This window comes from Poecilia mexicana, unplaced genomic scaffold (genome assembly GCF_051168715.1).
Source record: "Poecilia mexicana isolate PSO_F unplaced genomic scaffold, ASM5116871v1 scaffold_7, whole genome shotgun sequence".
NCBI lineage: Eukaryota > Metazoa > Chordata > Actinopteri > Cyprinodontiformes > Poeciliidae > Poecilia > Poecilia mexicana.
Genome location: NW_028263376.1, coordinates 21,539,503 through 21,557,501, shown reverse-complemented (window position 1 = coordinate 21,557,501; position 17,999 = coordinate 21,539,503). Strand labels below are relative to the sequence as shown.

At 38.6% G+C, this 17,999-nt stretch overlaps 1 protein-coding gene across 1 annotated transcript; it reads left to right on the top strand.

Annotated features, from left to right (window-relative positions):
* Positions 1-1,080: 1,080 nt before the first annotated feature.
* Positions 1,081-7,120, top strand: vgll4a (vestigial-like family member 4a). Its single transcript, XM_014969559.2, has 6 exons — positions 1,081-1,182; positions 1,673-1,829; positions 2,554-2,716; positions 3,267-3,453; positions 3,893-4,007; positions 4,584-7,120. The coding sequence occupies exons 2-6, from the start codon at positions 1,748-1,750 to the stop codon at positions 4,781-4,783; spliced, it is 747 nt and encodes a 248-aa protein (XP_014825045.2). The 5' UTR covers positions 1,081-1,182; positions 1,673-1,747; the 3' UTR covers positions 4,784-7,120.
* The last annotated feature ends 10,879 nt before the right edge of the window (positions 7,121-17,999 follow it).

The window sequence follows — 17,999 nt, the reverse complement described above, 5'->3', positions numbered from 1 at the left end:
TGGTGTCCAGAGATCAAAACAAATAAAAGCAAAGGCCAACACAGTAAGTCTCTGGCAAGGACACTCACAAGCAGTTATGTGAAAAACAATAAATATAATTATACTTTTCTTACTACTTACATTTTAATCACCCAGATTAATATAAAATATTTATAGTTTGAAATTAATATTTTCACCTGCCTCTCATTGTGTTTTTCATTTTAAGAGAGTGATTGTCAGTCTGAAAAGGCACATAGACTCTGTCACTGTACTTTAATTACACACAAACTCTTGTTTTAAAGCCTTTATTTATGTTAATTATGCAAAAGACAAAGGTGTTCATATTCAGGTGTTTTGTAGATACACTTCATTTTGGGCTGCAATGGCCTCAGAATACATCTTGTTTTAACTTGTACTTTCTATTTTTCGGTGATGTTATCATTGTTATTATGATATACACATGCTGTGAGTTCCTGTGGTTTCAAGGTTTTATGCTTTTTTCTCTTTCTGAGGGTGTAAAAGCAGATTTTGAAGATGTTCACTTGCATTTTCTTTCTCTACTCTACTCCTATCTCCCCCCCCACCATTTAAGCATCTCCTACCACTTTTGTAAATATAAACTGTATAAATATATACCTTTGTATATAAATATATATAAATGTACATAAATATATAAATGCCGCTATATTTTGGGTTTGATGGTAAGTAGGGAGGTCTCTTTAGTTTGAAAGTATTGCAGACCCCAGGAATACCAAAGGGTGTTGCTTTGAGTTTACTGTGTGTGAGAGGGACACCAACTGGTTGTTTTACAGTAGTGCAAATTGAAGTCTGAAATCCAGTTTATACACCAGAAAGATCCATAGGACAGTAGAAAGTGATCCAGCACAGGCTCAAGTGGTGACTGAGCACCTGTATTTTAAAATCCCAGCCTACAGTGTTTAAACTATTATTCCATTTGTTGAATTTGCTGTCATAAACAACCGTTTTTTGTTTTCTCTCAGCTAATATTTTTTTTCAGAACTTGTAAATATACATTAGCTATACGAATCACATGATTGTGATTCAGGTGCACTCATAAACATGTCTCGTCTCTACGCCTGGGCTGGTCTTTTGTTTTGGGGCTCCGCCTCCTGTGATGGGAAAGTACGCGAAGCACAGTACAAACTATGGTTTTGTTGTTGTAAGACCAAGATTATAGATTGAGTAAGTACCATTAGAAGCTTATCCTTATCCTTTTTAACATTACGTTTGTTGAATTAAACAAAGTAGATTGTCGCTAACGCGTCGTTCATAGTTTTTAGCTGAATGTTAACTTTTTGAGCCTACTGAGTTTGCGACTGTGCTAACACTAGTTTTGTGTGACTTGAGCTAAAGTTAGCCATTTCCTTCGTTGACTCGTGTAATTACGCTTAAAACATTTGTAGTTTTCTGACATTGTCTTTAACAATTACTTTAAGTTTGTTTCGGGATAGAGCTATTGATATGAAGTGTTAAAATAAACCAATTAGAGCTAAGTAATGTATTAGCCGCTAGCTTAGTGGTTTGCGGTTGGTTAGCTGTCATGCTAGTCGTGGGTGTTTGAATCTGTTACGACATACAATTTGCCAATGGACTATTAGTCTTAAGAAATTAATTTTATTTAATGTATTTTGACTTAAAGCGTGTTATAACATTCTTAACTTTTTCTTTTTAGGAAATACGTTTGCGTTGTTGACTTGGATAGAATAACCTGCTAATGTCAACGTTAGCAACTAGCCTGTACATGTAAATGCTTTGCACTAGAATGGACCTGTTGAACTCTCAGTTCCTGGACAAGATGAACAATAACATTGGGAGACTGCACTACGACGGTAAAGTTGCCTTTTTGTTTCTGTTGATATGACATTTTATTTCTGTTTATGTGACGTAGTCTCTCTTGTTCTTATTGCGTTAACGCTATTGGCAAGTAACAATCAATTTCTTTAAACTAAACAAACCGCGTATTGGTGCGAAGTAATTAATTGCTGCAGGTGGTGTTCCAAGTTTGTTAATGATATGAAAGACGTTTTATAACCGTGGATGTTATAAAATTCAAGCTTCATTTAGATTCAAATCTAAAAATACTTTATTGTTCCCGAAGAGAAATTGAATGTTGTAACTCGTGTTATTTCAAATTCTACTGCGTTATTGTAGATAGTGATGGTTGTTGGTAGAAAAAAATATCTTGTAGCAAACTGTATTACAACGAATTTAAAGAAGTCTCTGACTGAAGATATTTTCCCTAGACAGTCTCATAAAGAGGGTTGTCTGGGTTATCCATAATTTTCCTGATTTTATGAAGAATCACAAATAAAGCACATGAATAGTTGCTTGGTCACTTTTGGTAAATACATGAAATGACCCAAATCCTTATTTAAATATAACTAAGAAATATTCTAAACTACTAAATTCATAATTGTCTTTTTGTAGTTATTTGAAAACAATCCAACAATTGAAACTAGTAAAGAGTGTTCAGCAAAAACAAATCTTTTAATAAATATACTGTAATTAATATAGAATATAATAAATAAATAAACTGCCGACCTTTTTCCACAGATGAGTCCAGGATCCCCTCACTGTCTACTGCTGTGCCAACCATAACTGGGCCTTCCCCACACTGCCCAAACAAACGGAAGTATGGGGACGAACAAATGGAAAACAGACTGAACTGTGATGACGACCACATGACCAAAATGAGCAGAATGTTTGCTACTCACCTGTAAGTGCACTTAAGAGCAGAACAATTTAATTAAGTCTGCCAATTTGCATTTAGAAGATGTAAATCAGGGAAATTTTTTCAGATTGAAGCATAAATTATGTGCAATAAACACATCCTCTAAATTCTAAAATGTCAAAACCCTGTAGCAGTTTTGCAAAGTTTTACAGCTTAGCTTAAAATTTCCTACATTTATGTTAATGCAAATGGAAATAAATTGAGGTAAAATTTAAACTTTTTCAATCTGGCCCTTTTCCTCTTTGTAACATCTTTGATTCTCTAATCCTCATATTACACCTTCTAATGTCGGCTCATAAATGTTACGGAGATTCAGAAATATGTGCAGAAATATTTGCTGCTGACTTAGTTCACACCTGTACCTGTGTGTTCTATTTTAACTTCTGAAATGGGAATTGGAGAAAGCCTACATCTTTTTTAGAGTAACCTCTGCTTACACTATATTTTTATTATAAAGGTAGTACTGGTGAGCTGTGAAGTGTCCGCAGAGATGCATCAGTGAGGTTGATCTCTGATCTCCATTTGTTTTTCGCAGCGCTCGTCCGTCTGCTGGAGACAACCGCAATGAGCACTGGAGCCTGAGCCACAGTCCTATGGAGCGGCCAAACCCATATGCAACCATTTCTGGCTACGCTATAGACCAGCCGCTGGCTCTGACCAAAGGCCACAGTGACATCGAAGTGTCGCGGCCTATCATGAGTGGGACCCCAGAACGGCAGCAGGTGTGTCCATATTGACTGAAATGATCAGTAAATGATATTGTATGAACCACTATAGTCCTCTTGCTGATTAAAAAATACATTTCAATTTAGTTTTAACCAGTTTGTGGAACAAGGGTGTTGATTAAATTCTGACATTAAATGATTGTTCATTTTTGGTGATCAGAGCAGAAAACTTCTGCATTAAAGAAATTGACATTCTTCTGCAAAATTATCACTTCATATATACATAACAGACGTTTTGAACCTTTATTCAAAAATGTTTATGTTCACACTTTAAGCTTCAATGTTTGAGTAAAGTAGTTTGGTGGTTTTTAAAGTATTTACAAGGATTTCTTAGCAATCATTAATCTGCTAAGGTTCAAAATAGTAATACTTATCCAGGTCTCCTTTAGTTTGTTGTATGAATCTCATCAGATTTTTTCATTTTCCTGTTTTCCAGAATCGGCCCTCGGTTATCACGTGTGCTCCAGCAAGTAACCGGAATTGTAACCTCTCACATTGCCACATGAATGGCTGCTCTCCTCCTCCACCTGACGATCAGAGAAAGACCAATGGTAATCTTTGTTGTTTTTTTTGTTTTGTTTTGTTTTTCTTGTTAAATTGGCTCATTTAAATGAACCATTATTTTTGAGACACCAGTGTTGCAAGTCCACATTTTTCCCCTTAAGTGGTAAAAAATACAAATATTCATAGACATTGGACAACAAAGTTCTGAGATTTTTCAGTCCTGAAAAACTCTTCCTGCTTTGCCTTCATGTTTCAGTAGAATATTTACATGAAATTATTTATAGGGTGAACATGAAGACTTGCTGTGTAAATCCACTGATGTTTCTCTGAAACTTCATATTTTCTCTTAAAATTAGCAGAAATTATGACAGGGTCTTTTATAGCTTACCTAAAGTTTAGTTTCCCTAAATGATATTGTTTCACATTAGTTGAATTAATTTACATTTACAACTAGTTAAGTTAACTTTTTTGTTGGCTTGAAAATATTTTCAAATAACTATTTTAAAATTACATCTGATGGCTAATTCCTCTATTTTTTTTATTTTTTTTTACTTTGTAATTGAAGTTTTTGTTAATAATCTTGTTCTGTCTTTGTCCTTGTTTTTCCAAAATGTTATTTTTAGCTAAGACCGTATGCGACTCTGTCATTGAGGAACACTTCCGCCGCAGTCTTGGGAAAAACTACAAAGAAGCCGAGGCTGTGTCCAATTCAGTTTCTATCACGGGTTCTGTGGATGATCACTTTGCGAAGGCGCTGGGAGATGCCTGGCTTCAGATACAGGCCAGAGGTAGCAGCCACCAGACTCCAGAGGATGACCCATAAGATGGGGGATTGAAAGGGATCATTTTATTATTCTCACTTCTTGCCAAGAATCAACTTCTCTTAGCCAAGAACCGTGTAAGACGTGTGGTTCTCACATAGGTGGTTCCTCTCTGGACCTCAAGGTCAATCTTGTAGAACACTCAGCTCACTTTTGTCAATTAAAATTGGTAATTTTCACCCACAAAGAAGGAACTAAATTTTGAGTCATTTGATAGTTGTGGGAAAATGACTAATCACACTGTAAGTTTCTGAATATAGATTCCCAAAGTTGTCAGTTGTCAGCATGACAACAGATTTTTGACCTGCCTGTCATCCGATTTGATAGCCAAAGACCTTTCCAGCCTTTCTCCACCAGCCTGTAAGCCATATTATCCGTTCTTTCATTGCCACTCTAAGATCACACTGCTTTTCAATCAATATTACTTGAAAATGACAGCTATGTCTCTTTTGCACTATTATGTTCTTGACCTCTGGTGTCACAGGTTACCTGTTGGAAGTAATGTGCAACAATGCGTTTTGAGATTTATATGAGAAGATTACTGCCTTGGTCTTGTTGCTTTCAGAAAACACTAGATCAAACTCTTTTTTACGATGATGAACTGGACTTATCCACTGTTTAATAACTTTAGTTTGCTTACACATTCACTAAATTTGATAACATATTTCCACTAACATCAATCATAGTCAAACTTTTATTAGAAAGCATGATTCAAATAGCTGGTTTCTATTACAAACTTTATCCTTATACTGTGTATTTAGCCAGATTTTATTTTTATCTGTGATATCTTAGAAATAGTCACTGCTGGTACAGTTGTACTCCTTATATTTTTTTTTGTATCTGACTCTACCTAGGTGCATATCTTGGCATCCATCAACAAATCGCAGCCTCTGGCAAGGCTGTCTGCAGTTTTACCAGCTGCATTATTGTTACTCTGCGGAGCTGGATGTTGTAGCTTAACACATGACTGAATGCGGCTAAATCTCCTCCTCTGTATTATAGTTGATAAGCAGTGACTTTATTTATTCTCAACATGTTGATTTTTGTTGTGAAACTTTTGCTTTGGAGAGGATTCCTAAACTACTTCATTAACAAAGAAGTTGATTTTCAGTTTATTAATACAAGACAGAAGTAGCCTTAGTTTTTAAGTTGCATTGAACATTCCACCAATGCTGCTGATCTTTAGTAGTCACATCAGTTGCTTAGCTGGTACTGTTACAATATTGTGTGTTTGTGTTTTTTGTTTTCCCCTAAGTCTAAATCACGTTCTAATGTTGCCAAATTTCTTATTTCATGACATAGGGCTTAATAGAGTGCCATATTTCTGATAAAGTTGATGTTTAATTCCTAGATTCGAAAACTTATTGACTTATTGAAGTGTTCCAACCTTCTCATATTTGGTTGTATCAAAATCAGAAAATTTAATGTATTACAGTGGAATTCAACTTTTCACATTGTGTTGAAGGACAACCACAAACAAAAATGTTTAAATGGGATTTTACATGACAGGTGAACGCAACATTTCACATCATTATGATAGAGGAAAGATGATGCAAAATGTTCAACGTTTTTTACAAATATGTCCTGTGCCTTGCTTATACTTAATAAAAGGTCTGGACTGGGTCACTCTAGCGATTGTACTTTGAACTAAACGGTTTCATTACATCAATGTTTGTGGTTGTAATGTGACTAAATGTGACAAATTATGATACTTTTTTTACGACACCACATGTGATAGTGTGACATTTTTGATAACATTATTTGGTATTCTAAGGTTCTTTTTCTATTAACGTTTAACTCCCGTGTTTTTATTAATATTGATTTTTATTTTATAAACTATATAATCTTTTCTACTTTATTTTACACATCCAGGACCATCATTGCGCGGTGCGGAATGATCAATGTTTGGTTTCCTTTCAGCGTCATCTACATGCGCTAAAGTAGATGACGCTTCTACTGTGTAGAATGACACCAATGCAGCTTGTCTTCTTAAATTTTCCATTAATAAGTGCAGAAACAGTTTTCTGACATTGAGGCTTCCTTCGTGTAGACTTCTGTAACGGGTTGGAGTTCAAGCTTTCTGTATGTATTTGGAGAAGTGAGTGATTTATGGGATGTGCTTGTTTGACACAAGTAAAAGTTTCACTAATGTATTTGCCGGTTTTAGGCCTATATTTAATTTTTTAGAGTACCTGCATCTTTAAGACTGTATAAAGTTCTGGTTTTAGGAGTCATCCTGGTAGAAAAATATAAAGGGTTTTTCATCTTTATTTCTCTGGAAGAAAACACTTTTTGTACTTAAATATTTTCAAAATAAACTTATAATGGCTTCATTTGCACATTTTTCTTGTCCGTTTTTCCTGCAATATATTTAAGGGAAAACTTTCACACCAAAGCCTGATATAATGAACTGATACAGTTGAACTAAGTAAAGAGTTTGCTGGAGTTGCATTACAAAATATCAGCATTTTTAGATTATGATGGTGATTTGAAAGTCCTTTCCAAGCATACTTCTTTACACATTTAAAATGCAGCATTTTGTGTAAACAGAATGAGGGTCTTGAGTGGAACTAGTTTTACGTATTGCATGTACTCAGTTAATGTAAAATAACCCTGATTTGAGCAGAACATTGAGGAGTATCTGAAATCCTGTAGAATGGAGAAGTGGGTACAAAGTTTTAACAGTGGGCTTTATTTCTAAGGCTTTATGCCAATCTCAGGAGGAATCCTCAACTGTGGGTAAGAAGGAAGTCTGAACCTTAGATCTACTACCATAGTAATCTTAGGTATAATAACTGAAAGGAGCAATGCACTAATATTTTAGAAGACATTTTAAAATTAGTTTTGCTGCAGAGGTTTACATTTGCTTGCTTCAATAAATGCCTGTTGTGTTTGCCAAGTGATCCCAAATTTTATCTGCTAGATTCTGCCCAGTTGGGTGAGTTTCAAGCCAATCGGTTGCATGGCAACCTCTGACAAAAAAAAGTTTCATGGCTGATTTGGAGCACTTGCAGTGATGTTTCTAGAGCAAGTCGAGCACAAACTTCTCTCACCCCGTCTCTGCACTCGTGTCCCTCCGGTCGTTACTTGAAAGTTACTGTGATTCACAGGTGTGCTTTTCCACAGCCTAAAAGGCCTGTTGACAGGCTGGCTTCGTAACAACTGTTTATTTAATGTCTTTCTATTTTCTACTTAATGACCATGTGTGTGCAATACATTCTACAGCCAGGCTGGCTTATTCTCGACAAGCAGCTGCCATTTTCCCCTGGATGTCAACTGCCTTCTCTCTGTTTGTTTGGTGCCATGGTAACTGACGATTAAAAATCTGCAAGTGTGACACAATGAAAATGTGATTAATATTCTGCTTTTTTTTTTCTTTTTCTTTTTTTGCAAATGGCACCTTTTTATGACGGTATATAATTGAAATGCTGTAACATTTAACAGCTGAGTACTATGGCTTTATGGGTTTTTCTCCACTGACCAGCAGATGGCACTATTATGCTTCTCTTGAAGCACTTTAAAACTTCTGAATCTCTGAAGACCAAACAAAGAGGATCATCATCCCCAGACAATTGGAATGGATGCTGCATATCTTTGATATGTCTTTTTGTGCACTAAATATTTCCTTTTGATACAGTAAATATCAAATGGTTAAAAATATATTGTGACATCAATTTAATATAGAACATGTAAAGATATTTTGCATAATTTTGTGATGGTGTTTTTAAAACACTATTTTAGATTATTATGTGTACATTTAGGGAGATGCCAACTAGGCCATGCTTAATTTAGCTTTGCAAATACAAATTTTTTGTGCAATATTAAGAAGTACAAATATTTCAAGCAAATGACAACAGTGAATTCTTTGCATTTAAAAATGATTTATCTTTTTTTCCGCTTTCGACCCTTGTTCTCAAATCTGCTGAAAAGCCCCTAAAAATGTCCACTGCCACCACAAGATTAGACCCCACCATTCAGCAAATACAATAACCACCAATGTTGCTGCCATGCCTTCCACGGATGCCTGTTCTTGTGGGATTATGGAGAGGAAATCTAAATTTTTCTAGTTCATGTAAAAACAAAAATATAAAAACAACCACTTTATATTCCTGTATGGACACACTCAGCGCGGGGACGCAAATATCAGCCCACATCGGTAGCCGACATGAGGCAAGTGTCTTAATCAAGATGACACTTCAGGGTCATGCCAAATTCGGCTTGGCCTCTTCAATGTGTGAAGGCCACAAGGAGCATGACATCTGTGCTTGAAATGGAGGCCCGGTCTCTCGGCCGCTGCCTAGTGTTATTTCCCCAACCGGACAGACTCTGCTGCTTTGAGACACACAGTCAGGACACACGCATGTCAAATAGTGTGCTCCGTCTCCTTTGTAAAAGAACTGAACCAATGAGAAGAGCTTAACATGGTGCACTCTGGCCACGGTATGGCGTATAAAAGAATCCAGTTGGATAAATGGATGGTTTCACTGCAGGCTAAATAGCAAAAGTGTCTGTTACAGTGTCACACATGTTGACTCACGTCCTCTGTACATACTGTCCTGCACAAACGCCTGATAGAGATCTCATTCATTCGTTTGCATAATTCCAAATTTGTTGTGCCTGAACAGAGTCCAGGGCTGCACCCCTATCCACAGCATCTGTGAGTGCACTATGTCTGGGGAATTTGCATGATTGCCTGTAGATTATGTGAACATCGCCACCTCCCCCTCTTCCTCCTCCTCCTTTTTCTTTTCCATTTTTTTTTTTTGTGGCTCTCCGCTGTGAGGATGCACACACATCCTTGGGCAAAAGAATCTAAAATAGATCATACGAACAACTGGAGTAGATGCACAGGCACAGGAAGCAGCTCACGGGCAGACTTGAGTCATGCTGGCAAGATCATGCACCCTGAGCTGACAGCCCAACACACCCGATTACCAATCACGTCACTTGCAAAATGCAGCAGCAGCCGTACTATATGTCGTAAATAAATAGGAAAATGTTGAGAAGCCACACAGATTTCCCCTCATAAAGGACTTCTTAGCGATGTCGGGATCTAAAGGGAGGGCCGTCTGTGCTTCAAGACGGACCTGATGAACATCTCCGGCTCACGGAGCAGTGGCTCATTCAATGTGTCATGTGGACTGCTGGCAATGGCATAACCTTTGCAGAGGGAAGGGAAGACAACACGGTCACTCTGGATAACAGTCTCGCAATGAACAAAAACAGACCCTGTCAGGCCGTCTCAGCATCAGTTTTAGGCTGCACACCACCGCGAACACAACCTACCAATCGCTCTTTGCCTTTTCCTCAGTCCTCCCTCCTATCAGTTGGTACGGCTCCTTCTCCTATAAGACGTGCACTTGATTTGCCGGGGATACTAATAATACCCCTCTACTTTACGTTACATTCTCGTACACTATGTGCTGCCTCAGCTCCATGTTTGACCCGCTTTGTTGTGAACATTTGGCGTGCTACATCACCGTATGGTGCTTGACACAGCCAGTGATTTCTCAGAGATTTGGTTGGCACTGGTGGTACAGTGTTATCTATTATTGATTTGTAATGATTGATTTAAAGAGCCATCTGCTGCAAAAGCATGCTACTTCTAATTTCTGCAAGAGAACAAATCACAAATAAAATGAGGTACAAAATGTCCACAGAAAAGCATAAATACACAAGTAGCAAACATTTGCAAAGATTTCCTAAACTTTTTCAAAATAAAACTCTGAAAAGTGTGACAAGCAAACATATTCTGTCCTGTTTACTCTGATATCCCTTGATAAAATTTCCTGCAGCTTTTGCCTTCAGAAGATAACAGTCCACCTGTAAAAAAAAACCTGATCTATATTAGTGGGGGAAAAAAGTCACTCAACAGCTTTAGGAAGACCAAAGAACTTGGTAGACACAAATACAGTTGTGGAAAAGTTAAACTCAGGATTAAACTTTAAATATATTACCATTCTAAAAAGAAAACATTTTAGAGGCAGCAAAAAGCTTCTCAGTAGGTTGCCATTCTCCTTCCAGCAGGACATTAAATGTACAACCAGAACAGACTGATTTGGATCAAAGAATGGTCACGTATCAGGATAGCCCAGTCAAACCCAGACCTAAATCCAGTTGAGAATCTCTAGCAACATTTGAAACCGGATGTTCACAAACATTCTCCAAAATACTTGGATTTCTGTTTGCTGGAAAAGGTTCTTTCGTAAACCTTTAACTCAGAGGGACCTAAATACAAACTACAAAAACATGCATCATTGTATTTCTGCGTCATTATGTACATTTCAACATTTGGACTATCACATAAAATCCCAGTAAAATATATTTTTAAAGGTTTTTATGGTACTAGGGGACCTTTAATCAGCTGTAGATGGACAGGAAAAGGGGCAAAAAGAAAAGAGGAAGACATGCAGCAAATGGCCTGCGGCTAGGAATTGAATCAGGGACAATTGCATTGAGGACCATACCCTCTGTTTACGGTGTCCCTGCTCTACCTCTGAGCCATGTGGCGCCCCCCCTTGGCGCCCAGGTAAAAGCATTGAACTTTGTGCTTAGGACTTGTCAAATGCAGAAAAAAGTTCAATAGACATGAATACCTTTCAAGACACTGTACTAATGACAGGCTAAAAATTCTGGAATGCTGCTTTTCAGGGTCAAGACTCCATGTAATCATTTAGATTTCCTCGTTTAACATCAGGCGAAGATGATGTGCGTTGAGACGGCGTGTTTTGGGCAGCGAACAGCAGATGGATGTTTGAACCATTACTAAGGGGCATTCTCATGTCTCATTATGAGGCTTGTTAAGGCCCACATTACAGCTGCTTGACTGAGCAGCCTTAATAAGGAAAGTGACCCAACACCAACATGAGCAGCAGCATTTTACCTCTCACTGCCATCTATTTGCTCCCTTCGTGGCCCTATCACTTTCTCTTGCCGGTCTGCCTCCCCCTTTTTTCTTTTCCCCCTTTTTTTTTTTTTGCCACAGCGCCATCCTTCCCCCCCTCCAACTCTCCCACCACAACCGCCACCACAACCTCTCCCCCCGTTGTGTGTTTGGCAGTCACACAGTTGGCCATGTGTGTGCTGAAGACGTTACATAATGCCCTCCTTTCACTGCACTACAGATCAAAGAGAACAATCCAGCACAGAGAAATCGCTCCTTGCTGATTTTTCCTCTCTTCAGCCCTTAGATTGTTTTTTCAGACTTCTGTACAGTACACGGCATTATAACCAGCTCCAGGATTCCTGTGGAAAACCAAACAAAGAGGCAAGGAAAGAAGCAAAAGAAAGGAGACAAAAAAAGCCCCAGATTAGGCTGAGTAGGTAATACTTTGTCAGAATTAACATAACATAAAGAGATTTGTTGATTCTTTTTTTTTTTTTTTAACTGCCTTAAGAAATTGGTGTAACTTTTCAAATGTAATCTACTTTGCATTTCCTCCATCTTAAACCTGATGCAACTCTGTTGAAAACATCGCTCCAGAAGCATTTCCGCTCAGAGTCTCTTTCCTTGTTATGAAACGTTTAACCGCACGTGATCGCACGCAGACAAAACGGGGAACAGGCCAACGAAAAGAAGCTCTTTTTCATCCTGAAACAAAGACTTTCATAAAGAGGAGGAAAAAGCCATACAGAGAGGGAGAGGAAGGGAGAGCAAGAGTGCATTAAATGCTGTCAGCGAGGCTCGGCCTGTCCACATCCTAGTGAGCATTGAGATAACGAGGCAGTGCTGAGGGGACGCTTACCTTCCATAACAAATTGTACACAGCACTTTGTGAGACCAGAGGCTGCAGCTGTTAAACTGCAACTAAAAAGATTATGTGCTTTAAATACATGGTGGTAGATTTACATTCTGTAAAAAATAGGTTTTGTCCAATGATAGATTCAGCAAATTTTAATGTCAGACCAGTGTAACATGACAAACATGGCCCTGTTTGAAAAAGTAAATGCCCCCAGTCCTAAAACTGGTTGTGTCACAATTGGTATTGCTGTGGACAGGTTTTAGTTCTGAGAAGAACTGTTTGGATTCAGCCACGGTGCAGGGATTTTGGCACAAACAAAGTGTTCGCTGCATCTTAATCAGATGCAAGTCCAGATTTTGAATAGGCCACTCCAAAACCTTCATTTTCTTCATTTGTCTGTTGATTCATTCAGGTGTAGATAGGCTGATTTGCTTCAGAAAATTAGACTGCTGCATAATCCAAGTGTGCTTGAGCCTTCAGTCACAAAGTGGTAATTGGACTTTCTTCTTGATTCTTCCATTGATTACAGCAAGTTGTCCAGGTCCTGAAGCAGTAAAACAGTGCAGCCCTTGTTTCATGTTTCATACTAATCTGGCCATTGTCTTCCTATTCAGTTCTGCTTAATTCTCATTTCCTTTCAGTGCCCTGTCTGAGTTTTCTTCCATTGAGCTCGATATCTCCAGCTCAATGAAAGTTTGAAATTCTATTTCAATTTCAACCGGGTCAATCAGCAAACAGAAAAAGAAGTTAATCAATAGCAGCAGAGGCAGTGAACAAGTCATAATACACTAATTTCAAATATTGAATTAACAGTCATCTTGTTGGGCTTGACATTTCTCTCTTCGTCGTGGGAATGGCTGATTACAGTGCAGGCAGTTTTTTGTAAACTTCATAGTGTCGAACTGGCGCATTGCATACAGTATGTCACAGTCAAAATTTAAAACTTTTAACAAAGTCCACACCTTCTGCAAGTGATCGTTTCTCAGTATCTGAGGGTTCAATTCCTCTGTACGAAGTGAAGCGTGGAACAAGGGGCTGGTTTTTACCAGGCTAAAGTCATACTAGATGTGAGGAGAAAGTCACCTTTCAACCAGTTCCACTTTTGTTTCGTCAATCCACAAAATAGTTTACTAAAACATTTAGATGTTTCTCAGGTAAATTTGAGACAGATGTGCAGCATGTGCTCTTGTTGCTCAGCAACTTCACCTTAGTCCTTCTGCCATGGATGCCATATTCTTTCATATTGTTGAATCAAGAGTATTCACCTTAGGCAAGTGAGTCATCTTGTGCTTCAGATTAATCGTTCCTTTATTTATATATTTAAGTCCTTTTCATACACAAGGCCGTATTATTAGAGATTGTTGTTTTCTGGTATTCACGCAGGTCATGCTGCTTTCATAACCCATAACCAAATGGTAATGCTGCAGATGTCCATTGTCTTCCACTGTCCAGGATCTCTTCAATGTTAGGAAGTCAATAGAATGTGACTTTCCCATATGAAACACAACTGTTTTTGATTCACCATTGCATTGTAAACCGATCTCCCTTTAGGTTTCAGAGGAACAAATTTACCATTCCACCATTAATTACTGCAGCCAAATGAGAAACTTTGCATTTTGCAGGTTGTGTTGTGTGAGTGAATTCTCCCTCTGCATTATCTTTCATAAAACAGTCAAGAACTTTAAAGCAGCTAATTTGGGATTTGCACTCTGGTTTAGGGATCGGAGATTATAATCGGACATTTGGCTTTGGACCAAAATTATCAGATTTTTGGACCAGCCTATCTAGTCTTGGACTCGTCTTTGAAATTATCTGGTCTTGGACCAGTGTTTCTTTTTTTTTTTACTATGATTTTTTTTTTTATGTTGCAAAGGCAACATAAAATGGTTTATTTAAGATAAATTGACTGATGTCCTTGGGATGCCTGTCCATGAATAAATGGACAGCAAACTATTGGTGTAAAATGTTTATTATTAGACTGATGCTAAATATTAGAGGGAAAGGAGGAGAAAAGAAAGAAAATTATTTCAAATGTTGAGCAAAACAGGAGAAGAGTCATAGGTTGGTTAATGCTGTGACACTATTTAATTCTGCTAGAAAATATTTAACACGTCTTGACAATTTTGTTGGGTTGTTTTTGGTCGGCAGAGAATTGAATAGTAAATAAATCACAGATTGATCACCGACCAGAGATTCGAGCACACAACCAGAGATTTTCTCCTAATTCTTTCTCGACCACAGATGATAAACATTTTATGTATAAGTACATTTTAAGACTCTCAAGAACAGCACATAAAAGCGACATCATTGAAAAAATAAACAGAAAAATATCCCAAATTACTAAGTAAAACAGTACTCATAAAACATGATGAAAATGCAGAGGTTAGGATGTAGTGAACATGTGGGATAGACACACCTTTGAAACACCTTTGGCTTTTGACACACACGAGTCTTGAATGTTGATAGTGTAACTGTTAGTTGCTGTGTCAATCACACAGTCAATTTGTAATCTGTGATTTTTTAAAAAAAATCATGACATGATTTGCTGCTCTTTGAGATCTTTTAGCCTACTTCAGGTTGTCGGAAAGGTTCCATTCAACCTCTACCACCCGATCATCTGATTAACTCTAGATTTCAGAGTGAAATTGAACCAAAATATATGGTTAATTTATCATTTAAAAAACACATTTCTTATTTGCTCAGATTTGCAGCACTCCATATGCGTATATCATTGTCTCTGACTCAAACAATTTCCAAAATGAACCCCAATTGATGGTGAGGAGGTTTTAATTCCCCTCAGACGGCTGGGATTAGCAGCAGTCCTTATCTCTGTTAAAGCCCCCGGTGATGGAGACCGGTTGGCTGGTCGAAGGGAGCAGAAAGGCTGGGTTATCTGTGACCCTCAGCCAGGGGGGAATGAGCAGGTAAACCAGAAATAAAAGCATCTTTAGGACACAGCATGGGTTTGTAGAAGTGCATGGCTGACCACAAGCTGTGTGGCTGCAGCATTAGATGAACTGGGGGGGGGGGAGAACGGAGGAGTGCAAAGCTTCAGAGTGGGTTTGGTGCTCAAACCGTTATCGCACCTGACAGCGTCTGGTTTGGGATCCAGTGGTGCACGCGGCATACGTAAGCAGCTGGTCATCTGTTGGTCAGAGTGATAGGGTGTGACGTGTCACACGCTACATTAGAGTCGGCCACAGGATGGGTTTGACATTCCACGGAAAATTTAGTCCACCACAGAGCTGTGGTCCCACTCATGACGTAAAACCAGATCCAAGCCTGCGTGTTAGATCTCAATAACAAATATTGACTTCTGAAAATGTTGGCTTGATTTATGGTTCAGTTTCAAATTAAATATGTTTAAAAATGTTAATCAGATTTAATCTTTTCTCTGAAGTTTCTATTATCAGAAGTATGCTTTGCCCAGCAGTTTTAGAGGTGAAGGACTATTCTTTGCTCCTGCTCATATTAGTTGCCTACATCACTAATCAGATGTTCACAACTATTCAACATGGGCATAAATGTCATTGATTTGGACCTTTAAAATTATTTATTTGAAATGTTATTTTTCTGGGTGGAATGATGATTCAACCAATTATCATCATCAGCTGCAGAAATGGTCTGCTCCTGGTCAAAAGCAATCAATCTGAGACAGGAGGAGGGTCTCACCACTGTAAATTATGCTTGTGTATGCGCTGCTCTGTGTGCTAAAAGCAGAGAACCAACTAACCGTTGCAAGACATTGTTTATCCACCATTATCGGTGGCCATGGCAGCTGGCCTGAGCAATCGTGACAGGCTCGCTGTGGGGAAGTAGCTGTAGCATAGCAGAGAGCAAAGGGAAGGGTATGAGTAGCGTGTACATGGGAGTGATTGACAGCTCTGATTAGTTGTGTCTGTGCAGGAGCAGTGTATTTCTGCAAATGGCAGTAGGATCACAGTGAGAAAAAGGAGGAGTTATTATTTTTTTGCAGATTACATTATCATAACATAGAGGCAGTTTTAGCAAATATTTAAAAAACTTATATATATTTTTTTATAAAAGTATATCTGAATTTCTTTTTCCCCTCCAGTAAAATAATTAAAACTTCAAAATGGCTATAACATTTTTCCCTCTCACTGGAAATGTGAAACATAGAAATACGCCATGATTGTATTACTTCTGAGTTTGAGTGTCCACAACACTAACCTGTCTCTGTAGTCTAAATAGAATTTGCTCTTCCCTTGTGCCTTAGTTAGGAAGCTGCTTTCTGCTTGCTCCACTGTTTAGTGTTTCCTTCAGCTTCCCTGATCCTTTTGCTTGCCTCAGCCTTGTGGTGGTCAAAGTGTTCCTGAGGATGTCTTACCTGTCACCGTGCAGCTCAGGGTGCAGCAGCTGCAGGACCCAGATGCCTGAGGAAGGCAGGACAGAGTGGGCAGACTTGGGCCGCTGCGGATCAGCCTGGGCCGACTCACCCATCACTGAGCACGGTTCCCAAACCCCTCTGACAGATCGGAGTAGAAAGCACGTACCACATCATAGCTGTGATTCACCACTGCCTCCAGACCAAGCATGCCCAGAAGGCCGCCAGATCTCTTAATCATCGCGTATGTATGTGTGGACGTTGTTTACGGGAGAGAGCGAGACAGACGAGGAATGAATGAGCTTGTTTGCATATGACAGCGCGTCTATAAAAGTTGCCTGTGTGTTTTCTGTGTGTCAGAAAGAGTAAAGCACATCCCAACAGGCCTTCAGAGTGTCTCCCAGAGAACAGCAGTGAGAACTATCTTGTGCGTTTGCCACACTTTTGTATTTATTTGCTTCCTCTTTGAAGCAGCATTTATCCATGTGGGTCAGCCTTAATATCTGTGTGGATTCTGCGGAGTTACAATGTGCAGTCAAGGGCAAAACTACACGAGAGAAAATGTCGGGCTAAGTATGGGGAATGAATTCGAGGCACGCACTGAGGTCGCTTGTTTAAGTTGGGGTATGACAATGTGCCAAAAATAATCAAATTAACATGCATTAGTATGCAAACATAAACACAAAGATGTCTTGTGCGCAGAGTTAAAGAAGCAATTGCCCATTTCATACAAATAATTCCAGCATTTAATTTTTAAGAAATTTTGTGTCATGAATTTGATTACCTTCCACACTCAGTTCTGAATTCTCATGAACAGAACAGATTTAGGCAACATCCCGAGGAGTGAAATGTTAAGTGTGTGCTGGCGTAATCTGACAGAATTTATTTAGAATGCAGGTCTTTAGTAAAGCTCCGCCTGAAGCAGCTGCCTAGTCCTGTCTTCACGCTTAACAGGAGTGTTTGCGCACGTCCACATACAGTAACTTCATGCACACAAGCTAACATAAAGACAAGCTGCACACGTTCATGCATTCATACGGATGCAAGCAAGCATGAGCGCTTACACGGCACATGCACAATTAGAATAATTTGCACCTACAATGTGGGCGAAGCATGGCTTCTTGATGTAGG

Coding starts and splice junctions, on each gene's coding strand:
- vgll4a (XM_014969559.2), top strand. CDS start 1,748: ATGCTTTGCACTAGAATGGACCTGTTGAACTCTCAGTTCCTGGACAAG. Junction 2,717..3,266: donor AGAATGTTTGCTACTCACCT/GTAAGTGCACTT, acceptor TGTTTTTCGCAG/CGCTCGTCCGTCTGCTGGAG. Junction 3,454..3,892: donor GGACCCCAGAACGGCAGCAG/GTGTGTCCATAT, acceptor CCTGTTTTCCAG/AATCGGCCCTCGGTTATCAC.